Source organism: Gordionus sp. m RMFG-2023, chromosome 3, assembly GCF_954871325.1.
Source record: "Gordionus sp. m RMFG-2023 chromosome 3, tfGorSpeb1-WG-v2, whole genome shotgun sequence".
NCBI classification, from domain to species: domain Eukaryota; kingdom Metazoa; phylum Nematomorpha; class Gordioida; order Chordodea; family Parachordodidae; genus Gordionus; species Gordionus sp. m RMFG-2023.
Window position 1 is genome coordinate 5,978,609 of NC_088777.1, and position 26,776 is coordinate 6,005,384.

A 26,776-nucleotide genomic window follows, 5' to 3' on the forward strand; every position below is an offset into this window, starting at 1 on the left:
GACTGTATCAGCCATAGTTAATCTTTTAATCATAGTTATTCAGCTAATAAGGCATCATAAGATATTTTAACATCTTCATGATAAAAATCTAACGAATAATTATTTATTTTTTCTATCGCCATCTGAAAAAGGTTGGAAAGGCTTATGTAGAAGTAATATCTGCGGATTTGTAATGCTGCATGATGAATTAAAAACCATTCAATTATTTGGGTTTTAAATGTATCTAAGAGAGGGGAAATTTATATTATAATACACTTCTACTAGTCCTATATTAATGTTTTGACGTTGAGCTTGCTTGCTGCAAGTCGAGGGGGACAAATATTAAACATGTATAGCTCTGCTTTTGACTCAATAATAACATATAAAATATGAAATTCTTCATCAATATTAGCTTCAATTTCCTTGAGTTCTAATAAAATGCTTTCTGCTATTATCATCTTCTTAATCAAGTCAAAGTCATGTTTTTGAAAAGTATTACATAAATTAGTTGTATAATATAATACATTCTAATGAGAAAAAAAATAAGTATTGAATACAATAATTTTCTTGCTACTGAGGAAATATTTCTTTCAAGCCATTGTGATATATCAGTAATAGCATTAATAATCGGCTCTTCTAACTCCATAAAAGCTGTTACTGCTTGATGACGGAAACTCGATCTCCTTGGACAAGTGCAATTTCTTTATCGCTGTTGGACAAGGAGTTTTAGGATAATTATTTTTTGACTAGAAATTTATATAAATAATACCGCACTAAAATTTTAAAATTAAAGGTAATTTACGCCAAGGAAAACTTGAAATTGTAATTAATTGATAAAATAACTTAGTAGATGAATGTGATAAATAAATGTAATTGAATATATAGATATGAGATAGGAATAAATATTAACATAAATAAATTAATATTAACAATAATATTTTTGAAAAATATAATCCGGCATTTGCATTTTTTGGATACGTGCCTGGGCAAAGCTATTTATTACAAGTTCAGGAATCGTTTTTATAAGCATCAAATATTGATATAATGATGGATGGATATCAAATAAGTCTATTTCTACCTTAATATGATGTATATAATGTCGTCAGTGAGGGCAGTCTTTCGTAGGAGGCAATGCTATTTTTATTTTATTTTAATAACGTCAACTTTTTGTTTTTAGATTAGTAAAGTTGAATTATTTTGGTAAAGTCATTATAATCGCATTTTGTTAGTTATTTTTATATAGTTAATTTTTATCGCGTTCATATTATATTATATTTATATTTTAAAAGTTGATTTTTAGTTAAGTAATTATGTATGGCAGTTTTTGAGTTATTTTTATTTTATATAGTTTTATGGTAAATTATAATTAAGATTTTTCAGCATGATTCAGGGATTTAAAAGTTTTACGAAATTTTTTTTAGTTTATTATTATTTTAAATTATTTTTTTGTGAATCATAGCTTCCCAATAAAAGGGAAGTATATTGATATGAAAAATCATTCATTTTTTTTATTATAAAAATTGTAAAAATTCGATTATAAAATTTTTTTAATTTTTTTTATTTAATCATTGAATAAAATTTGGGGATTAATATTCTAAAAGACTTAAATAAAATTTGTGGATTAATATTCTAAGAGTCATAAGCAGCATTCTAAGAGTCAGGAGCTGCACGACGTGATATATAAGTTTGACCTTGGAATGGGGGTAAAAAATAAACATATATGCTCGTGAAAAAAATTTTATGAGCATCGCATGGCTCTTAATTAGTAGATCTATATCTCAACATTTTATTTTTAACTTTTGTACAAAATTAAAAAAATAGCTAGATTGACAAATTAGTGTTTAATTACGGCTCAGGATTTTAAAAATCAATTTAACGGAAATTTTGATAAGAGGAACTCAATCGAAAAAATCAATTCCTAATATCCTTTGTTTGGAAATAAAAAAAAGATTGCTCATAACATTACCCAAAAACCGTTTGAAAAAACGTTATGTATGGAAATTATAAATCTATTATTGCCTAAATCTTTCCTGATTTAAATATCGGAGATTATAATCTTCAAGAATGGTGTAATACCTAAACAATTAGGTAATTAAGAGGCCAATTTTGAGGATTTAAATGTTTAATTGATATATTTTTTTAAAAAAAAGTTCTAGAATTTATGAAAACCAAACTATTTTTATACTGAAATATTGTTCTAACTTTGTTTAAGAATTTTATGATATCTTTAAAACAAAGTACAGGAGCTAGTTCGAACCAGGGCTTGTCTACTTAGTAAAAAAAAATTATAACCCAAACTTTGTCATGTTCACAATTACGCTTTGAAATTTTTTCATCCTATTTGTTTAAATCTTAAATCATGAATTAAATTTTTACAATACAAAATCTAATAGTAATAATATTATAATATAAAAAAATATTGACTGTTCATGTTTCATTTGTCAAATCTTTTTCTTCCGGAAAGCTTCAAAATAAATATATTGATTTATTAGAAGAATTATATTATTAAATTTTACTATGTGGGGGGGGGGGGGTAGTAAAATTATTGTTTAAGGTTTTATTCAGACTTATTATATATGTTAATACGACGGTCTAAATGCAAACACAACAAAGTATATATTATTATTTTCATTATTTCAATAGATCTAACTGAGGCACAGGCATTGTTTAAGGGTTTCTGAAGTCATCCAATTTCTTTTTTTGGTCATACAATCGTTGCTTTGCTAAAGGTTTTTTCACTTGCAACACTTGTAGTTTGTTGCGCTAAATAATTCCTAGCCATTAAGGACAAAATGGGGTATATGGCAACTTTCTTTGATCACCAATCCAAATTATTTGTCGATGTTGGCGCAACGGGCTTCTTAAGGTATTTACGATCTCTAATAAATAGCATCTTGGAAAATAAATATAAAAATACAAAGTATATATTTTAAAGTATTTATAATTTCTTTCAAATTTAGTAATTGATAAGGGTTAAGAATCAATGTCATTAGTAAATTCATATGGAGTTAATTTGCATGATGCACAGATATAAGAATTATGTATTAGTTTAAATTCTTCATCATATTTATTATTTTATATTGAGCATATATTTTAGTTTTGTCTTGAGATCTTATATAATTCGTAAGGGTATCAATTAAGCCTTCATTTGCTTTACATTTACTCAACATCGCCGCTTTTTGATATCGTCGCTAAAGTGTGAATTAAATGTCTTATCTAAAAAATTTCCCATTGAAACGACAAATAAAACCGCATTCCCAATAATTGTATTTTCTGATGAAACTATTTTAATTCAAATAATAAAATAATTTTACACTTAATCTTGGAAATAATAAATTCTTATAATTTGTTAAAACCTAACTGGCACCGAATTATGGGGGTAGGGGCAATAATTTTTTTTTTTGGATAAGCAAATATATTTTTATTTGATTATTTTTTTATAGTTGTATTTATATAATAATGGCATCAAGAAAAAATATTATATTATATATAAAAATGAAAATAGAATCATTAAAATTTTTTTTATATGCCTAGTCGTTTTTTTAAAAATATAAATATAAATTATTCTTTATCGGGGCGGGGGATATTTTTATTTCACTTTTCCCATTTAAAGGAAAATATAATAATTTGTAGAATTAACCTATGCTACCTTCCCCCCCCCCCTCCCAAATTAGTAAAAAAAAGATTTTTTATTTCATCTAATATATCTTTATATTTATGTTGAAATTTTCTGGAGGAAAAATATTTGGCAAATGAAAAATGAACAGTCGATATTCGTCTTTAATACCATAATGGAAATTGTTTTCATGTCGTATCCTATAAACAATTTTTTATCAATAAGCGGATCTTCGCCATGTGAGAGCAAAAATATACAGGCTCTTTTCACACCAGCTAGCAATAAGCTGGTGCCCCTATAATTCACCATGAAGGGATTTAAGAATCGAAAAACCTTTATTAACGTAAAATAAATTTAAAGTAAAATAACTATTATAAATAGTCTACGTAAGAAACAATACAATTAGTAATGTATATATTAGGTTTAAATTTTATGAGTATAAAAATAATATGTCAATTTACCATATCAACAAGATAATATGTAAATATTTGATTTGCTTGTTCTGCGGCAATATATAAACATACACTAAAGATAATACAATATTATTAAAATATAAAGTAGTATCGCTTTACACAATGAAAATTAAAATCTACAATTCAAATAATAATAATATATATATATAAATAATATAAACTATGTTATAATAAGAGAAAATCTAAAGTTATAAATTAAATATAAGATGTTATAATAATAAGAATAAATCCATAATATATTTAACATAAATAAATTACACGATGATATCTTTATATCGTTGACAGACATATTTATAAACCAACCATAAATAATTTAGCTCACATGTTGTTGCTTTTGAGCCCCCATAAGTTCGGTTTTAATTTTAAAAAAAATGTACAAAATTTTTGTGCGAATATATAGCACAAATTTAGCTATTGATCCTAATATTTATAGCTTGATGGAATTAAATAATATAACAAAAATTAAAAAACATCCTTACATGTTTCATCAATTATGTGTAAAAATACCCGAATTACTAGAAGAGAATATGGCAAACACCTTTATAGGTATAGAGCATGTATATATATTTAAATATTTATTCATATATATATATAGATAATAACTTTAATCCAAAATCTGTCAAGGATGAAATTCCAAAATTTTTGTTACATCTAAATAAAAGACAACCTTTTGTTGATGAATATGAAATAAAGGAAAAATCGAAACATTATTTAGAAGAGATAATTTCAAAGCGTTTATATTATATTTTTATATAATATATTATCTTTCTATTAGCAAAATATAATTTAAATAATGAAAATATGGATGGTAGACTTTTAGAGGAAAAGGAAAGATCTATAAAATCAAAAATAAAAGAAAAACTACAAAAATATACTTATCACTGGACCCCAATCAAGTTAAATTTATAAATTAAATCTTATTTTATTATATATATTATTTTGTTAGCTTTTAATGCAACATTTATTAAAGGCAAATAAAATTCTAAATTTAAATTATGAATATTAAGAAAATTTTCAATATTTTTTTATTTTAACTTAATTGATTTGTGGTCCAAGATGAATAAATAATTTCTTACACATATGGTCTTATTGAATACTGTTTTTTTAGAATATACTTATATTTTAATATTAATTTTAAAAAATTTTCTCTACAATATTTTAAAAAATAGGTGTCATCTTATTTGATATATAATTTTATTTTTAAAGCTTTGACAAAAAAACCACCCTAATGTATGTAGCTGGAAAAATGGTTCCTAATTTTGCCGTCTTATACAAAATTTTTCATGAAGTATTTATTATCAATTTATTCATAAGACATAAAATTATAGCTTAAAAATATTTTTTTGTCTTTGCCAAAGTGATCAATACTCTGACATTATATGATCTTGTAGATTCGTATATTTACTTGAAATTGAAGCTGTTATATTAAAGATTATTTTTTTTTAAAATTTAGTTTATATATATTGTATTAGGATATGGAATTCATTGGGATTTGAAATATCATGATTTTAATAAATTAGTGAGGGAATATTTTAAATTTTAAAAATGAGATTGGTCAGGAAATTATTCCCTTCTATTTTAATAATTCTTTAAATCATCTTTATTTTTTCAGATAACAATGAGAAATTAAAGTGGATTAGAGCACCCACACTGATTTTCCACAATTTTCCCTATTAATTTTAGCGTCGCCTAAGAATTAGATTATTCAATCTTCACTTTTTGTAATTTTACAGGAAAGCAATTAAAAAAAATAAGTTTCTAATGTTTTCATTAGGATATATTTAACCTTATATTGGCTATAATTTAACTTATTTTATATATATTTCCAATTTTTTTTTGTGTAAATAGATTTGATTTATATAAAAAAGAGCCATTTTTGTCAAAAAGTGGATATAGTATAATATAATTCACAAACGATGCTATATCAACTTTTATATAGATTTATTCATGTAAATCTCAAAAAAATTACACAAAAGTTTATGGCTAAAATTGTTGAGATTCATAGGTTGTGATGCATTTCCAGCCAAATCAGATTTTTGAAATTTAGTAATCTCCGTTAGTAAATGATATAAAATTCAGGGATTCATAATCCTCATGGTTTTCATATCACAACGCGGCATATATATTAAATGTCTTTAGTCAAATTAATTTTATAAGTACGTATAAAAATTTGTAATACCTAATGTAATTGGGTTATTTACTATAAAAAAAGGACACAATGGCACTTAAATAGGAAATATCTTTTTATCGCTGAGCAAGCTTCTATTCATTCACTAAGATTTAAATGAACTGGGAGGGGGGTGGGTAATTTTTTTTTTGGCAATATGGAAGTTAATGCATTTTAAATATCCCGAAATGGAGAAGATTAAGGCACAATATTGATTGCATCAAAACAGAGAAAAGGCCAATACGAAAAGGTGATCGGAAAAAAATAAATTAGTCTCGAAATTTTATCTCGCTATAAAATAACTCCAGATTTACTCAAAAATGACCCTTTTTTTAAAAGAAAAAAATGTTCTTAAAGGGGGGAAATGACTTGTCTTAAACCAATTCCAACGAAATTTAGAATTTATATTAGAAAACATACTAGTTTGATTGGGTAGGTTATTGAGTGGATAAAGTTTTGCTAATTTTATTTAAGTAATAACTACATTGTTTTATTATTATCAAAAATTCATTTTAAGAAAGTCGCAGAGGATTAATGCCATATTGAAAAATTGACTCGATTATTTTGCCTACTATGAGGTAAACTTGCGTTTAGCCTGAAAATCATTTGTCACACGTTTTTAGAGTGTATAGTTTCTAATTTTATAACTTGTCCATCCTTGAAATATGGACACGGGGAAAATTAACCCAGGGTCTCTTTTAAATCGTTTAATATCGTTTTGAATGGCTCGAAGATTCTAATTCTTATTATCGCAACATTTTAGCGTTTTTTTTGAACTTTCTTAATTCCAGATGAGATCTGATTAGAGCATTGATTATTACAAAAATTATTTGGATAAAACTAACCCCATCTTGTTATATACTAAATTGCCATTTGCTTTTAACAACGTTTTTAAATAGTGCCTGGCCTGCGTGTCTCTGTAAATTATTGTATATTGTTTGCAATTTAAATTGAGGTCTTTTGGCCTTAACCATTTAATATTATAAATTTTTTTGACCCTTTTAAACGGAACATCGTTTTTTATGGAAAAAATAATCATTTTGAAAGTTTAGAAATCTTTTAATTAGTAACAGCTCGATTTGAGCTGATTTTTAAAAACGGCTAATTCAATATTTTTAGCCAGAAAAATATTGTCCTAAGTCTTGAGATTTCTTTAGTAGTATAATAACCTTTTTACACGAGACAAATTCTTAAGACTTGCACAATATTTTTCTGAATAAAATATTGAGCTAGCCGTTCAAAAAAATCTGCTCAAAACGAGCCGTTTTTAATATATATTTTTCATATACCTGCTATTTATTTATATTTTTTTTCTAGATCAAAATTAGGAGACCCGAATTTAAACCGACCTCAATATTAGATTTTGGTTCTGGAGTTGGGAGTGTATCATGGTAATATATATATATAAAATAGATTATTAAATTGAATATGATGAGAGCTTGTAAAATGGCTCGATTTTGGCGGATTTTTTTTTAAAACAAATAGGCTAACTCAATAACTGACCCTAGAAAAATATTAAGCGAGCATGAAGATGTTGCTCATAGGGTACAAAGGCTTGGGAAATGGTTAAGACAATATTTTCTAGCTAAATTTGAGTAAGTCGTTTTTAAAAATAATCGCCTCAGATCGAGCTCTTTAGCAACATTAGTAGCCCCTATGTCTGATCCCCTCCATCAAAAAAAATTATGATGAAAACCGACGATATATTATTCAAAAAAGAAAGTACAATATAATATTAAACGAATTATCACAGTTTTTAAGTGCTATAGGAGAGCAGCATTTAAGGAAAAATAATATACTAAAAATTATTAGCGATTAGAAATAATCATTTGCCCGAATTTGACTAGATCGAATCCTGGGGAAAAGCATCTGGGGAGGGGATAGGCTTAGTGGAAAAAAAAATTTGTACCCATGAAAGTCCTCGGAAAATATCTTGTGTATATTTAAAAAATCAAATTAAACTACTTAAGAGTTATAATTATATAAGGTCAAGAATTAAAATGTATAAATTTTTAGATTATATTTAGCATGGTTCGGCCTAAATCGAAATATTTAGATAGATATTTTTGCTCGGTCCGGGAAGACAAAGATTTGTATGAATTTCCAGACCCAGCACATTAATTTTTCGTGAGGGGGAAAATCATAGACTGACACTATAAAGATTAAATAAAATTGCTAAATTCCGGGTCGACATAAAAAAAACTAGTGGGCACAAGTAGCCCGGCTCTAGCCGGATCTGCTGGTCAGGCGTTTGAGCGGAATGAGGCTTGCAGAACTTTAATAGCGATTTTTTTTCAACCGACATAACATTGAAATTAGCTTAAGTTCCCTTTTTTAAAGTTGAGGTTTTGAATACCTGTCAGCGCGTTGCTTACCATAGGCACGCCAACAATTATTTGATTAGAGAAAGAATGGAGTCACGTAGGCAATGGATTTCGTATATTTTTTTTTTGCCATTATGCTTTTTTTAATCAGATTTTTTTCAACGCATTTTTTTATAAAGTTAAAATAGAATAGAAATAACTAAGACTGTGTCGAGCAATAATTCAATTTATTACAACATTTTAATGTGAAAGAAATTTTTAGAATATTAAATTGTGACAAAACGGCGGGTGATTGATGCGATATACCGATCGCAGGTAGGGAGTGGAGTGGATCAATCACCTTTCTATTTAAAATAAAGTCAAAATCCCAGAATAGAATAGAAATGAAATAAAATTCCTTTTGTTTATATTTTGCTACTGAACGTTTAGGGCCGCGCAAACTATCTGGAACGATAGTTTAAATCAACACTATTCCGTCGACAACTGCTCCCAGATATCGGATATCAGTCGACAAATCGTAAACGGTCGTAGCTCTTCCGCGTTTCGTTACAATCTCAAGAATTTCATCACTTATAAAAACAATTTGCCGGCTAGTAAAGTAAACACAAGACATTTTCGTATACTACCAATGTTATATTTTTCTTAACTCGTATATAACTCATATATCATGTTGAGGAAATACGATCCTTGAGGTTTGAAAGGTTCGGGTTTAGGTTTGATAAGAACGGGTTCGGAGCGGGTTCAAGCTTGTTCGATGAAAAAAAAAATATTTAAGTTAAAAATTAATTTTAAATGTTTTTTTAATGTAAAAATTATGTATTTTCATTAATTAAATAAAACAGCAAATAAAATAATTGATTCAAAATTGAAACTATTATCTTTACAAATTAAATTTTATAGTTTGCCTTTACATTATAAATATACTTATCTTTCAACAAATATAGAATAATATATTTATATAACAAAATAGAAATATGACATTAGTTATTTTATAGCGCGTCTATTTTAAAAAGCTTATTCAAGTGTATAATTGATATATCCTATAATAAATTATTGTTCATTCTAGATCCTTATGGCGATGATATAAATTTTAATGAAGAAAGTGCTGTCTCTATGCTGATTTATGTTGTTGGAGATCACTCGAGGAAGTTTAACAAATTCCGGCTGAATTTTCTTCATTCCTACCTATATTGAAATATATGTCCTGGTTTTTCTAAGAATATCCTGGGTTTAACAAAAATCTTCAAATTAGCATTTGAAATTTTTTTTTACTCAATAATTTTGAGCATAAAATCTTTGAAGCTTGTTTAATTTTGAGTAAATATTAAACCCTGAAAATATCAAGCAGAGGGCAAATATAGATTATGATATTGAAGTTAATTTATCTAGTCTAAGACATATTAATAAAGTTCCACTGTTTCTTTTACCATTTTGTTGACCAGTATTCTTCCCAGAATTTTTACTTTACTGCTTCAACAACCTCTCTAGTTTATTATTAGAGATGACATTTAACCAACACTGATTTCATCATCTACAACATTGATAACATCCTCAATTTTCTGCATCTCGTCCATAAATTTATTAAATGCCGTTTTGCCAAAAGTGTCTCTTCTTCTGATTTTAAAATTTGGTATCTAAATCCCAAATACAAGGCAGAAAGGAGTACATTATTTCTAAGATAGTCAAGTTCAGGTAATTTTATTCTAGTTGTTAATACATTGGCAAGAAGAGTGTCGATCCAAGAGACATTTACATGTAGCCTAAAAACTACTCAACATTAATTACTCGTTTTGCAAGACCTTTGTTGCTATTTTTAGTGGTTTCAATATCTTTTAATATATCATCTATTTTGCTCCATTCCTCAATTGTTAAATAATAGTTTAGCTAAATGCGCTAAGTCCTGATAAAAATATTTTAGCTTAATTAGCCATTTTAGCATTATCACAAGTAGAATGCCACCTATGACAATCCAGGGTGATTTTATTTTAACAGATTAAAACTTTTTATAAGCTTTAAAATTGTAAAGTGTTCTTATTTTTTTTTATATTAATTAACCTGGCCTTTGATATGAGAGGAATTGTCATCTTCCTTAAATGCATCTTCTATTAGCAAGTGTACGAGCAGCGCATCGAACCACAAATACTCGAATGTAATTTCACATTGTAAAATCAGATCTATAATATTGAATGGATTTGAAAATTGTGAAATTCAGTTACTAAAAGGAGCTAAAAAAGGCATCGTCTTCAGGAAAATTGTTAGAGCATTTTATTCCTCACCATAAACCTGTTCGTGTTCTTATTCTAATAATTGAATAGATTTAAACCATATTTCTACCATTATCAGAGATTCGAAATTTTTTCTGCAAATCTAATGAAATATTTTTTATATTTTCTAGCTTGAAGATTTTTCTAATATCTGATTGTAAGAAATATTAAGCTAATAAAGAAAGAAATAGAGGTGGTATGACGTGAAATTTTTTTTTAAAAATCCTTTAAGCGTTTTATGTAAAATGATTTTTAACTTAAATAAATTAATTAAAAAAAAATACAATATTTTATAAAGCTTTGTAAACCCGAACCGAACCCAGTTAGTTCGGGTTTACCCAAATACCCGGTTTAACCGGGTTCTAGTTCCGGATTAATTCCTGGTTTTTAAAGGAATATTTTGAGAACGCTCAAGCCGGATTTTTGATCATAATTTGCCCAAAATTCCAAATCTTTTGTGATTTCTATGAGGCATAAAAAAATTATTGTATTTTGGGCGAAAGACAGTCGTTTTAAAAGCTCATTGGAAGATTTTTTTAAAATAATCCTCACGCCTAAAATATTTTAAAAAAAATAATAAACTTTTTTTTTCTCTCTGAATATTTAACGCCAACTTATGGGAAATTTTTTAAATTAGATTTAGAAAAAAATTTTAAATTAACCTTTTGATATATAAATAAGCTAACCACTTTTTCATCATTATCGAATCAAATAATAGCATTACCTATTATTAAAATTAATTTGTGTATTAATGCGTTTCAAAATAATGGAACATTTAAACATTATAATATATTAAAATTAAAATTTAAAATAAGTTATATAATAAAATACGGGTCTAAATGTTGGAAAATGGAAATTAAAATTTTTTCGCATTTATCCGATATTTCGCATTTAACCAGTATGTTATGTACTTGCTACTGTAATTTTTTCATCTTTTTAATAATTTACAATGTTGTTAAACAGGTTTTTGAGCCGATTTTTAAAAACGGATGACTCAATATTTTAGCCAGAAAAATATTGCTCAAATCTCGAGATTTCTATAATAGATGTCCAAACTTTTGTTTCTTTTCTACAACAAAATCCTCAGGCTTGCATAATATTATTCTAGATGAAATATAAAGTTAGCCGTTTTTAAAAATAGGCGCAAAACAAGCCTTTTAATTCAAAATTAGGTGTTTTAATTTATCACAAAATCGAATTTTTTTTATTTAAAACATTTTCTGATAAATTATGTAAAAAATTTGATTAAGTATAGTATTCAAAAATCATTTTTTTAAATATAAAATTAGCTAATCTATCTTTATTTATATCATCAAAAATAATATAATTAATTAAAATATCGACTATTTTGCGTTCCGAAAAAGGAGCCGTAGTTATGACGGAATTTTTTATCTGATTTTTTTTGTCACATTAAAAGGAATTTTATAGCCTTATTGGTGAAATGTCTTATTTTGAGGCCTAGGGTTTTTAAAAATTTTAAGGATTTAGGCGAAAAGTGACCGTTTATAGAGACGAAATTGGCGTGTTGAGATCTTTGTAATTTTTTAAAATCTCTTTTGTTTCGGCGTAGGTTAAGAAAATTATGTTGGTGTTGGATGGAAATGATGAGACACAAGTAAAATCCCATATTAAAGACATATTAAAGATTTCCCGAGGACCCAAATAATTATAGTCATTCCATCAGATCTTAATCTCTTTAAGGGGAATAGATTGATGGGGGCTTAATAATTAGGTTTGTGAGCGACTGTTAAACATTTATTGATGGCATAATTTATTGAAGTATCTGTCTTTTGAATCTACTGGGGTATTACATTTGAAACAATTGTGAGGCGGGGGGTGATGTCGCATCCTGGCGTAAACCGAGGGCGACTCAATTGTTCATGTGATGAGAATATATCTAGTACGACTAGGGAGTGTTCCTAACCAATGGTGACCCCCAAACCTGTCCTATGATTGAAGAAATTGGAGATAGCTTGAAAGTGGATTGAGTGATATGATTAATTGAAATTGAAAGTTGAGTATTAAAGGTGTAAAAAGTATTTTATGTGGGTGTTGATTGATGGGAAAGGAGCGCCTGAAGGTGTGTTGGCCTCCCATCTGTTTGTTGCTTCATCCTATAAATAGTCGGTGGGAGGGGGTTATGAAATCTGAGATCATAGAGTTGTTTATTAGTCTTGATGATAAAGCTAGAAAGTTAAGTGGAACGAAGTCTAAACCACTCGATTTGGCAGGTTATTCTATAATTTTATTGAAAATGTATATAAAATTTATAAAGATTTGATGGGGGGGGGGGGGGGGTTGGAAGGATATATACATAGGCCTATTAAAAATTTTATATAATAAAATATATTGGAATACGATATAAATATATTGTGATTAAAAAATATATCACTTTTTGGTATAGAACGGTCATAAATATAGTATAAAATTTATAGGTAAATATTTTCTAATTATGAAAACTAATTACAATCCGATTTTGAAAGATTTTTTTATATATACATTATATAATCAAATGATCAGTCTTGTAAGATACACTTGAAGGAAGAATAATTAAAATAAAATAGTGTTTTTTTGATTTTGACAATTTTTTCTCCAACAATTTGTTCGTTTTCATTGGTCGTTATGACTTTTCCATTCTTCCCTACATAATCTATAACATGGAGAGGCGCCTTTATTTTGTTTCTCGGACCAAAATGCTTCAACTATGGGTATTATAAAGGTTCTTGCAACAAGCTGACAATACGCCCTGAAACAGTTTCATCCAAATTTGATTGGTCCTAGGAAAACCAAAAATTTAAAATGCAGGAATAAGTAGGTTCCCATATGTATGCGAAAGGAATGCCCCAAGACGCCAGTGAATACTCGATAAAATGACCGTATAACGAAACTGAAAATCCCCTTCGAAGCATTACACATTAAGACGTAACGATGATAGTTGCTTTGTCCCGTGAATAATTGTTTCCATTTCGGGAATTTTCAATGGATTCCGAGCTATTTAACAATCCAACAAAATGAGACAAAAAAAACCTTCCATAGAAATATGTTTTATGTATTGCTATTTTTAACATTAAAAATCATTGTAGCTGTCTCATTGCGAATTATGTAATGTTTTATTCCATTGATTATTCGTATTTGTAATGCAATAATTATCCTTTTAATATAAATTTTCGAGTTCAATTACGAAAAAGAATAGAAAGTTAATTAAAAGCTCAAGTTATTTATTGGGCAAATTGATTGTTTTGGGCCATTTTAAAAAACCGTCCGAATATTCTGACTTCCGGTATTCCCCTTCATATGGCCATATCCGGAGTAAGGCACGAGACTAGTATTGTTAAATAACCTAAACCTTAGCTAACTCAAAAAAATAGTTTTTTTAAGTTGATGAGACTCTATCAATTTATTAGGCGAAAAGTTTGGCAAATCCGTATTGACGCCCACCAGAGTATAGGTGATTTGACGACACTGCCTTAGACCAATCAGAGGGTTTATACATACGCGCTCTTCAAAATTCTTTATAAAATTAATGTTATAATATATTTAAGATTATAAGATTAAAATAAAATACGAAATAAAGTTATGTTCGGTTGCTTCTTTTTTTTTCTGGAGAATTCGGAAACCTTTAGAAATATTTAATCCCATTCGCCCATAGATTAATTTGACCCCCCCCCCCTCACCTCTATTTTTTCAAAATTATTTGATTGGTTGGTTTTTGGACTTTTTATTTATTTATTTTAAAACTTATAAAATGGCGCAATATCCTCATCCCACCTGCTTGTCTGTTCTTTTAAATGAAATATTTTTAACCCTCCCGACCCAATGTTTAAGATTTCTTAACCCCAGCCCTTGCAAAAAACCAGCTAAATTGTTATCACATATGTGTGTTATCGTTATTAAAATTTTAATAATATATAATACGAACAACGTACTCGAATGAAGGAAAAATTTGATTTAGTGGTATCCGCTCACACACTCATGGATATTCCCGGATATAAAAACAGGGAGCAATTCTACACTCAACTATTATCGAACACTTCAAAATATCTGGTTATTATTATCATAATCATATTATTTTTTTTCAGAGTTAGAAAAAAGAAAAAATATTTTATAAAAAATTTTGAACAAATATTTTGAAAATTTTACCTAAAAAATACCCCTTTTTTTATAAATAAATTTTTTTTCTGTAATTTTTCGGGCTTAAAAAAAATCATCTTTTCAAGATAAAATAAAATCTTTTTGAGATATTTGTTCAAAAATGTTTTTTCCAAACCCTCTATAATAAGGTTTTTTTTCGAAAATCGAAGCCTTAAATTTTTAATTGTATACATTTTTTATATATTTTTTAATTTCTTACGTCTAGCGTTTGTTAAGCGACTCGATTTCAGCCCATTTTTTTAAACACGGACAAACACAATTTTTTAACCAGAAAAAAAATATTGCCTAAAACCTCGAGATTTCTCTAATAAATGTCCAAACGTTTGTGCCATCTAATGAGCAAAGTCTTGAGGCTTTCGTAATATTTTTCTTGGACGAAATATTGGGTTACCTTAAATCGAGCCATTTAACAACACTGCGAAAGTCTAAATATGATTGTTATTATATTTGTAAAACTTTATTTTTCGTTATTATTTGTGTCATATGAGCGTTGGTTTTGTTAATAAAAGATTTTGACTAATATAATGTTATATAAGCCTCGAAATATGGTCAATATTGTCCGAACCATTCTACCATCTTACACGAGCGAAATCTCCGGGATTTCGTAATATTTACTTTACCTAAAATCTTAATGGGGCTCTTTTTTTAAAAATCGACCCAAAATGAGGCTTTTTAACACTTAATAACTTTGATATTTTTTTCCCAATCAAGATATTTGTTGAATATGGTACCAGGTCCGCCTTCAAATTGATGCTAGAAGTCAGAGAGCACATTTTAAATGTAAATTAAAAACACCTATTAATTTATGTAACACATACTGATAATAAATAAATATCATATTAATTATCAAATTTAAGATTATTAGTATATAGCAGAGACCTGCAGGTTTCTCAACACGGTCCGGGTACACTGGATGGGCTATATTTTAATATTTTTTGAAGATACACGGGCCGGGTATAAAAAATTTTTAAAAAAATAACCCAGCGGGCCTTATATTATAATACCAAATATTTTAAATCGCAATTATTATCTATAAAAATTAAAAAAATCCGGACCTGTCAATGCTAAAGGTACCTCGGCAGGTCTCTGGTTCATAGTTTGGAACCGGAAATCACGGGAGCCAATCAGATCAAATCTAAGAATCAAATTCCCATTTTTAATTTTTTTTTTTACAGAAACAGGGATTAAAAACTTCTAAAAAGCCCGATCGAGGCCCTGATGACAATTTTTTTAGATTCTAAGCCTGGTCCACTGCGGCTCGATTTTTTTTGTTAGAAAAAAAGAGGCTTATAGTGCGCACAAAATTGAGAATTTACGTTTTGCCGTAATTTTTTAATAAAAAAAAACGTAAACGCGTCCCTTGTTTCAATCGAGGTTATCTTTTTTAATAATATCCGTCGATTAAAAATTTTAAATAAGTTCTAAAAAAAGGATCTATCCTTGAAAATTATATTTATCGTCTGCGTTCTTATTTCTTTAATTTCTAAATATTCCTTTTTAGGATTAATAAGTAAAGTTATTTATATTACATTTTTATATAATATTACAAAACGAAGAGTAAAAAAAATGTATTGGATAAGCAAACCTGTTTGCGTTTTTTTAAATGGTTGCTAACGCCAAACGGTAATTTTACCAATTTGCACGAGGCCATTTGAAAGGCATTATTGGCGCTTGCAACGCATCGTTTGACGCTCAATTTTCGCACTATCATATAGAGAAGCGATCGAAAACGCAATAATTTTTAATTTCTTTTTTTTTAAAATGTGATGCGTAGTCGATTTTTCAAAAATGGCGAACTCGTTATTTTATTTTATCCTGAAAAATATTATTCGGGCCTCTTAAGATTTTGGCTCTTAGATAGCACACAAAGGTTTGAACACTTGTATAACAAAATTCTGAGGCTTGGGGCATTATTTTTTCTGGATTAAATATTGAATTAGTAAAATTGACTCAAATCGAGCTGTTTAGAAACACTATAGAATGCGCTTACTATGTAAATATTTCAGGCAATAAATTTGGATAAATTTAAATGATGTTTTTATCTTTTTTTTATTCATTTTTATGATTGTGATACTTTGATCGGGCGATAAAAAAACGAGAGAATAGGAAAGGAAATATAACATTAATATTTTTTCGGGCCACGGGCGGGGCCGGGTCGATATTTTACGAATGATGAATGGAAAAGAAAAATCAGAGGAAAAACTGGGCAAACCTGGCCATTAAACGGAGATGATGAAGATCATTGAGCCTATATGAATCTACCTAGGATCATTCCCCCTTTTGAAAAATACTTATATACGAGGCTCCCCCCCCCCCCCTTTTTAAACTGGCCAACTAACTTTGATCCTGATATTCATATAAAGGTTTAACGCGATATATAAATCTTTGCGATGGTCATTAATATTTAATAACGGCGTTCCCTCTATCTTAAAACGAAATCAAATATGAATATACTTTTTCTCTTTTTAATTTAAAATTTCAAGAAACTTCAAAAACAAATTATAAATTATCGAACCTATAAAACGAATGGACAGTATATGCCGATCGACTTTGCTGACTTATATTCTCACATCAACAATATATCTATATTTGCACCGGTATTAATTTATTTACTAATATTTATGACATATATACAAATGCGTATAAATAAATATATCTTTCTTATTTTCGTTGATGATATATTTTTTTAAAATTAGATTTGCAATATTATAAGTATAACTTATAATAATATACTTATAATCTTTAAAGAGAGTTCACTTCACCCAACTTCAAATAAACATAATATTTATGAAGACAGTTGTACATCATAGGCGTAGCCTTTTTTTTATATTCTCGTAAATATCATTTTAAACTACTAAAGATTCCTGTCATATACCATTCACTCCTGATTTCCTTCTAAAAAATATATTTGTACATTATATCACCAAAATCATTAATTAGATAGAAAAAAATATAATTCGTATATATTAATATAAATTTTTGTTTAAAAATAAAACATTAGGTTTGTAAAATTATGTGTATAACTAATAATATAATTATAATTTTTGAAATGAGTTCACTCCAAATATAAACCAAATCACCTTCAAATAAGCGTTAGGCATAGTCTTTTTAAAATTCTCGTAAATATCATTTTAAGCTATTAAAAACTCTTGTCATATACCCTTCACTCCTATTTCCATCCAAAAAAATGTATACATCGCCAAAATCATTTAGAAAAAAATAATATTTTCCATATATAAAAAAACAGAAACCCAATTTTTGTTTAAAAAAAATGTAACATAGTCAAAAGGCCTGCGATAACTGAATCTACCTTCAACAAAAATTTACAGGGTTTTGAACCCTGATGGAAAAACATGATAGGCAGGGATTCGAAATATATCTCTTTATTAAACCAAAAAATTTATACAATTATATTACAATATATTCTTTTATTAACAAAATCCAAGTGTATATATATACATATTTTAAATAGTTTTAGAATTTAAAATGATAAAATATTAAGTTTATGTAAAAGAAAGTTATATTAACGCGATAAAATCAATCATTTAAATTGTAATTAACTTTAAATCTAAATATTGATTTTGAATATATAATATGGTATAAAATTATTTCCTAAATATAACTAAAAAAAACATGTGTCGCATTTTAAAATAAATCAATGCCTTTCTGATATTATAACCAACCAAACTCCTTATTAAAATCCTGACTACACCTATGGTTGTACATAAATAAAAATTCGCACCCATTAAATTCACTCATATATATTTATTATATTTATACCCTTGTTCTAATTTTGTTTGGACGCCATTTAACCTTAAAAAAAAGGAATTTGTATGTTTTTGAGATGCTCATTAAGGACTGTAAAAAATAAAAAATATGCAAATAAATAGCTACCTTAGTGCATTTTCACATTTTTTTTGATACTACAAAAAGATTATCCACCATTATTATTTTTTTTTAAAAAATAAAATATTATATTTTTTTTCTTCAAAAGTGTCCTCATTCAGGCTCACATTGCCCCAGAGTTGATTCCTTCTTAACCAAAACCCCTTGCGCCTTTCAAGTCAGATATTTTCCGCCGAAATTTATAAATGTAAATGTTACAATAAAAATAATAAAATAAATCGCGATGGTTAATTTTAATTACATTCAAGGAAATTTTTTTCTTTTTTTTACCCCGCATTCACGGTTAGAGCGATGTTCGCGGCGAAGTGATGTCAGCCGCGAATATCGCGCTAACTTTGAACGCGGCGTTTAACACGGTATTTAAAGATGAGATATACGAGAGATCTTTTTTTTCCTTTCGAGAACTAAAAATCTAGAAGATCGCAATGTACTCTTGACTGAATTAGAAATTTGTTTCTTCTTCTCAATTTGTGAATAAATTATTTATAGACCATTTTACTACGGTGAAACCTCTATAAAGTGAGCCTTTGAGGCTTTGATTGCTTTTTGTTGGGCTATTAGAACAATTTAGATTAGATCATTATTTTTTTGATTAGGACCATTGACTAAGCACGGAGTTGAAGTGATCAAGATAATGGTCCACAATTATTTTTTTTGTTAGGGTTCGCTTCTATTTCTAAAATTAAAATCAAATTTATAATCCACAAATAATAGGCTCATCGCAGTAACGCTCTCTCAGAGCCGTATACCTATATAGTCTTCGAGATTAACGCCACTCCTTCCTCCCCATCCTACTTTCCTTCCCTACGGTCAAATACAGATCGAAATTCGAACCATCCTAATCTGTTAAATTTTGATACATATCCAGATAACGAAATAATCGGTGGTAACATTGATAAGAATTATCCACATTCTAACAACGTATCGCCACAGAGACATAATGACGACAAATTTTATGATAAAAAATCAAATGTTCCATCCCTTACTCACGACAAAATTGAAATTACTGATTTAAAACTCTCGACAGATTCTAATGGCCATAGCACCAGACCCACGATTGATTCGGATGATTGGCCCAGGCTTATAACCCCCAATTTGCTTAAGAGTAGACACGTTCATTGCAGGCTATGCACGCACGAGGGTAAAATCGTCAACTACGTTATGACCGCTTACAAAAACGGAAAGTTTATATTTTATTCGGATAATTTTTGTTCTTTGATTTTTGACAGCATTTTATTTTTTTTTAAATATAAAATAATCGTTACATCTTACTTGCAAAGAAAAAAGAAGAGGAATATTAGAATAATGAATAATCTCAGTTAATTATCTGCCTAAGGCTTTCACATTTATCCCAAATTTTTTTTTTTAAAGTTTGAAAAGGATTTCCTTATAACCATGTCCCAAAGTAACTCCTCTTTTCATATAATTTTGCCACTACATTTAGTTTACGATGAAAAACCGATATAAAATTTAAGTTTTATAATTTCGGAACATATGCTGGTTATAAAATTTTTATTCGGTTAAAACCGAACTTTTTCGAATTCGAAAACCGCTTCAGTATAAACAACCTAAAATTGAGAAGATTTCGGATACCCGACTGGAAATCGCGACGAAGTATACAAAATGTTTTATATACTTCGCCGCTAATTCGTGCTAACTTGAGAATGCAGGGTTACCCCGGACTTTTTCGCCGTTATTAATTATATTTCAATTATATTTTTGGAAAAAACTAATATTCGAATATATTTAGGGACGCTTACACATGCGCAAAGAAGAGTGATTTAGGCGACTTATTTCCTTTTCGCCTTAGCGAGGAACCAACCCCCACCGAACAATGAAAGATGATTTTTTTGTTAATGAATTGAAAAATGCAATAAATTTTTTTTAAAATATTTATTATTATACTTGAGCATCGTTTTGGAATGTATTTATTTATATTTGATATACACAACTTAATTATATTTAGAAAATAAATGATTTGTTTTTCAAAATATAAGATACATTTTATTTTCACATGATACATGTTTTTTTGTTAGTTTTCTTAATTCTTCTAGAATATAACTTAAAAATACAATGTTTCGTAATATTTTTTGTTGCCTTACTAGGGGAAGGGGGTTTGTTTGGATTCCCTCCTTTTTTTTTGCTAAATTTTTAATTCGAAATTCCTTAATTTTTTTTTTTGTTTAGTAAGATTTTTTTTAGAAGAAAATTATAATATGTATGATGGTAATTTGTTTTATAAATGTAGGAAAAACTTTTTTCAAAAATAATTGATTTCTTATAAATTTTTGTAGGTATATTTGTTAAGTGGCAAGTGCGTTTTTTTCCGGCAATGTGTTATTTTTTTCTACTTTAAATCATTTTTTGAGCGTGTACATATTCTGACATAGTTGGAATACCTACCCTATGAATTTCAGACAATTTTGCCATGAACATTTAAGCTTAATATAATTTATGCTTATTTTTCCATACTATATAAATTATGAATGACTCAAAGGTTAACAGCAAAATTCTTTACAATTCATAAGATAGGAATTTTCCTTGGGGGCCCATACATATATAAGACTGGGGGGCATCGCCCCCCAGACCCTTTTTAACGGGCTTTCGGTAAAAATCATAACAATATCTTCAATATTATATAATAAATATAGTTAATGCATCAATAATATATTAATATAATTTAGTAGATTATCTCAATATATTATCCTTCCACGAACATCAAAAATAGAAAAATATAAATATTCATGGTATTTATTTAATATAAAGTAACTTTTAAGTCTTTTGAACGTATAATCTAAAAAAAAAATTTGCTGTCCAAACCCGAAAACCACCCCCGTAGCTACGCCACTGGGTATTTTAAACATGCCGTAATACATTTCCGGTAAAATCAGATTTTTAAATTTAAAGAAACGCGCACGAAAAAATAACACATTTACATATATATAAAATTGTAAATAATTTAGGGTGGATTGTCTTGCGGCTTTTCGATTTTCCTGTATTTTGCTCTTCGGTTCTGAAACCAGACCTGCATACATAATATTTAGAAATTAATACATTTGTTCGAATCAAAAATAATAGAAATTTCAAATTTTTTTTTTGGAACTAAAATTTCGTGTTAAGACTATAATCAGGGTTAGGCAAATATTCAAAAAAATGAATACAAATTCACTTTATCATATCGAAACATTTGCACTTATTTTATATTGTGTCTGTATCTGTGACACAAACATTATATTTATCAGAAACCTTCAGAGGTCAATTGTTTCAGCTCCCGGCATAGATTTGAAAATAAATATTTTTTTCAAGTCCAGACCAGCTCTGGGTTAAAAAAGTTTTATTTTCAAACCCGGCTCGGATTTATTAAAGTCTTTCCATTTTTACCCAGCAAGAGAGTTATGTTTCAATAAGACACTAACAACGAACATATAAAATAATTTATCATGCTTGTTATATTATTCGCTTATGAAGAAGATTTTTCTCTAATATAGTTGAATGACATCCTAGAGGTGTGATGGCTCTTCCAAATACTTTCTTAAAAATATATTGTGAATCCAAATCGGGGTTCATAAATTTAGAATTGTTTGGTTGGGCATTTTAAGACCAAAGACTAAACATTAACCAATTTATGGACAAACCCATCGAACCGGGGTAAATATGGACCTGAAGAAGATTCAGACTCTCTTGCAAATTGGTTTCTATTAAGTTTCTATTATCCTCTAAATAAGCTAATTTTAATTGGATCTTTATATTTTTTGTCTCTAACTCGGATTCACAAAAACATATTAATAAATAAATTATGAATTTTTTTCTTTTTTTCTAATTTAATTTATATTTGTCTTCATCTGAATTCTTAAAGAATACTTTTTTATTTAGTGTATAAAATAGAAATACAAAAATATTTTAAAATGATTGTAGTATATTGTTTGGGCAATAATTTTAGAAATTCAATTATTCATATTTGTTTGAATAATACTTAAATATTTTATATTATGGGATAAAAAGGAATCTATATTTTTAATAGTAAATTTAAAAATATATTAAGACTTAAACATTAGACTTATTTTTAGTTCGGTGTACCTTTTTTTACAAATTTTTATTTTAAAGAAGAGACTGAGTCTACCCGAGCCTATTTTGAACGGGCTGGGTTTCGCAGGGTTCGAATTAATAGAATTATAAACTTGAATTCTAGCTTCGGTTAGTTCTATTTTCATCGCTATATCTTCGCGCATATATATATCAGGATAATGGGTTTTTTCGAATACACTTTCCAATTCTCTAAGTTGATTTCCCGTAAATGTCGTCCTCACTCTCCTCTGTTTGTGTTTCACGATGTCAAGATCATCATCTCCTTTACCATCCGCTAAATAGTTTAGTAAGAGTATATCTCGCTTTATTGAATCGAAGTTAGTTTTTTTCGACGGTAGATTGTCCTTTTTATTACGAATTGTATCATTTGCATCAATATTGGAACTAATAGGATCTGAATAAATGTTTATGAATGGCTTATTTAATATAAATGTAGTATAAATAGTTTAGTTAATTAAATAATGGTTTTTTTACTGTAGTTGGCTATTTTCCCTAATTTTTGCTAAAAGCTATCACTTAAGCCTTGATTTTTATTGAAAAAGTAGCTCAAATTAGAGATCTGCAAAAGTAGGCATTAGGCCCGATGCAAATCACTAGCTCAAATACATAAAAAAAGAATAAATTAATTCTGGCCGCTAAATGCTTAGTGGATATTCTTCGGTACACGTCTATGAACACTAAGCCAAAGCATCGAATTTTAGCCATTACCCAACTGTATCTACTTACGCCCTTGTAAAACATCTGTTCGATAATGAGTTTAGGTAACGTATTACATCAATATTTAATATCTAACACTGGCCCGTTGGTTATATTATGTTCATATTCTGAAAAGGGGATGAGATTTTGAAATGGATAGTCTAATTCTACATAGAGATATGTTTTTGGACCACTCATAGTTAGATAAATATACAGTAAACCTTTTTAAAGCATAACTATATTAAACCCCCTTGTGTAAAACTTTTGTTCAATAATGAGTTTAGGCTAACGTATTTAATCAATTTTTAAAATCATTCACTGGCCCATAGGTTATGTCGTGATCTTATCCTGAAAGGTGATGAAGACCATTTTAGATATATATTATAATAGGAACATGGAACGGAACTTTCCCAACACATTCCAGGAACCGAACTTACGCTGCGCATATAGTAAGCGTTATTTTTCAAAAGATGCTAAATTATTTGCTGGAAGAGTTTGGGAGGGGCAATGTTTTATTTATTACTTTTTTTAAAATACAATTTCACGTTTAAACCCTCGAAAAAATTTAAAGTTATAATTTTTGTTCTTATTACAATGTCAGGATCATCAAAATATATTTTATTAAAGAATCATTTTTATTTTAAAAACAAAGTATCAAAAAAAAAATTGTACTTAGGGACTTAGAAATTTAAGTGAATTGAAAGCATTTTTTTTTATATATTAACATACTCCAAAGAATATTTTACTAAAAAAATGGCTCATCCAAAGGTGAGTCCTTCATCGGCGCTTAGTTTGAGTTTATCTGTGAGATTGATGAACATATTTTTTTTCCCCAATAAATCTCAAATATGACTCCTGACCGAATCCTTTCCATGGGCTCTTTAAATTTAAGCGAAAAAAGAGAATTCGATAAAACTCTTCCACCCGCCCTTTTGAAAATAAATTCTAGTAAAAGGTGCATAATCATGTAGACAAATCTTGGGATTTTCTAAACTTTAGCAGAAAGTTAGATCTGCCAGTATCTTAGTTTCTTGATGTTGATAAAAAAAAATAGTAATATCATTTCAGTTGTCTTTAAAGATAATTAGATGTTTTAATGTCGAAAATTTTGATTTTTCGCAAATTTTAAAACCTATAAGAGAATGCAGGAGGAATTGGATTACGGTAACATCATGTGACTTTTAAAATAAAAATAAATTCCCGCCCTAAATGATTTTAGTTTTAAAAATTTGCGAAAACCCCGGGTTATTGAAAAAAAAAATAAAAGTTCTTAATTTGCCAATATACCCACGAACGGACATTGTGTTTACCACACATGTTTCATTATTATATTAAGATCCAAATAAAAATATAGTGACTAGTCCTTATAATTTATGAATTATCGGATTGATTTACCTAATTCGCAATTAGGCGTCAATGCAACGTATCTTGGATTATTATCATAGATATTTGAAATATTAATATCCTTCAATTCATCATTTTGTAAGCTAAAAACGGTATCGTAACTATAAAATGTATTTATGGATAAATTCGATTGCAGGAAATTAACGTTGGATGTATAGATGTTAATAGGACATTTAGGCAAAGGGGCCATAATACTCTTATTGTTGCTGTAGTAGTTCCGGTAATTCCTATCGCACATGAATATCGAATTTGCTTCTGTGTCACATATATTAATGGGAGGATTATTGGTTTCACATATATTAATCCCATTGCGCAAATTATTTTTATCAATTTGTGATGAGGAATCAAAACCGATGCAATGTGTATTACTATTGATACACTTGGGCCTAGACATTGGGAAATAGGGACTTGTTGGCTCGAATAGGTCTCGTGATATAGCCCCCTCCATGCCATTGTGCCAGCCATATTGGTTGATATAGGGGAGGATATCGTATTTAAATTTTAAGGATGGCTTATTGTTTACATTTGTTTCCTGGCTATTAATATACCCCGAGTCAAAAGAATTATTACCATTATTAACGCCGTAATGATTAAATGGAGTAGGAAAATTGTTTAATAACGAGTTCGCGATGGTGGTGTAATAACATGTGTTGGAAGAATTTTGATTGTAAAAGAGAGGTAATGATGGAGTTGAATATTCTGAGCTCATATAATAACGATCAAGGTATTTGGCCATATGAAGTGTTTTTAAAAAAATTTTTTTAAATACACTTCAATTTCTAGTTAATTAAAAATATATCTATTTTTTTTTTGAATTTTAAAAATTTATTTTATTTATAATAGTGATATTTTTTTTTCCTATATCAATCTAATGACAATATTTTTAGGTAAATAATAAATATTAAATTTAATATTTAAAATCCTTATAAAAATAAATACAATATACTTTTAATTTCAATAAGATACCAATTTTATTATATTAAATCTCTTTCTTCTTTGAACAAAGATTTTTTATAGGCTAAGAACATACCTTTGAGCGCATAATATTTAAAGATAGGAAAGCCAAAAAATTGAGCGTGTCTAAATTAACTCTAAAAATTTAGATATTTCGAACTGCATACCCTCTTGTATTAAATCCTAATACATTTCATATTTTAAATAGACGGAATATATACTATAATATATTTTTATTAAACCTTTAATTTCTAAAACGAGAGAACACTAATACACTATTAATTTCCATCTCATAAAAATACATTATATGTTATGCAATTGCTGAAATTAGACTAATTTTGGCTCTACAGGCGCGTCCTTAAAAAAAATTCTCTAAGCACTGAGAACACACCAATTTTGAAATTTGAGCTATATATTTCTTTTTAATCGGTTAAAAACTAGGTCTAGCCATTTATTAAGTCTGCTAAAAATCGATTAATAATAAGGCCACCCAACCATATCGCGCATAAAACCAAAATATGGAATATTAAATATACCCAGACCTAGAAATTTCTAGCTATTTATTTCATAAACCTTCCATAACGATGCTAAAGTAATTTTAGTTTAGGGGGGAATTTTTTTTTGCTACCTTTTTATTAAAAATATGAAGGATAAGGAAAATAATCATATCGATAAGTTTTTGTAACTTGTTAGGGCTGTTCGTTTAATGTCAATCATTTATTCGGGTTTTTTTTTCTAAAACCAAAATAAGAATC

At 28.1% G+C, this 26,776-nt stretch overlaps 2 protein-coding genes across 3 annotated transcripts; one reads left to right on the forward strand and one right to left on the reverse strand.

Moving 5' to 3' along the window:
* Nucleotides 1-4,521: 4,521 nt before the first annotated feature.
* On the forward strand, nt 4,522-20,810 carry LOC135926551 (methyltransferase-like protein 17, mitochondrial). 2 transcript variants are annotated; one of them, XM_065462469.1, is made up of 12 exons: nt 4,522-4,614; nt 4,664-4,801; nt 4,844-4,964; nt 5,275-5,356; nt 7,553-7,626; nt 8,989-9,157; nt 14,760-14,867; nt 15,687-15,755; nt 17,459-17,572; nt 18,970-19,068; nt 19,596-20,065; nt 20,632-20,810. In XM_065462469.1, the coding sequence occupies exons 1-12, from the start codon at nt 4,548-4,550 to the stop codon at nt 20,717-20,719; spliced, it is 1,599 nt and encodes a 532-aa protein (XP_065318541.1). In that variant the 5' UTR covers nt 4,522-4,547; the 3' UTR covers nt 20,720-20,810. The 2 variants fall into 2 exon arrangements, with proteins under 2 accessions (XP_065318541.1, XP_065318542.1); XM_065462470.1 differs by lacking the exon at nt 15,687-15,755.
* Nucleotides 20,811-21,840: 1,030 nt separating this feature from the next.
* On the reverse strand, nt 21,841-25,803 carry LOC135926662 (putative uncharacterized protein DDB_G0282499). Its single transcript, XM_065462591.1, has 3 exons — nt 25,059-25,803; nt 23,060-23,361; nt 21,841-21,906 (listed from the first exon to the last, which is right to left on the reverse strand). The coding sequence occupies exons 1-3, from the start codon at nt 25,801-25,803 to the stop codon at nt 21,841-21,843; spliced, it is 1,113 nt and encodes a 370-aa protein (XP_065318663.1).
* Between the last annotated feature and the right edge of the window lie 973 nt (nt 25,804-26,776).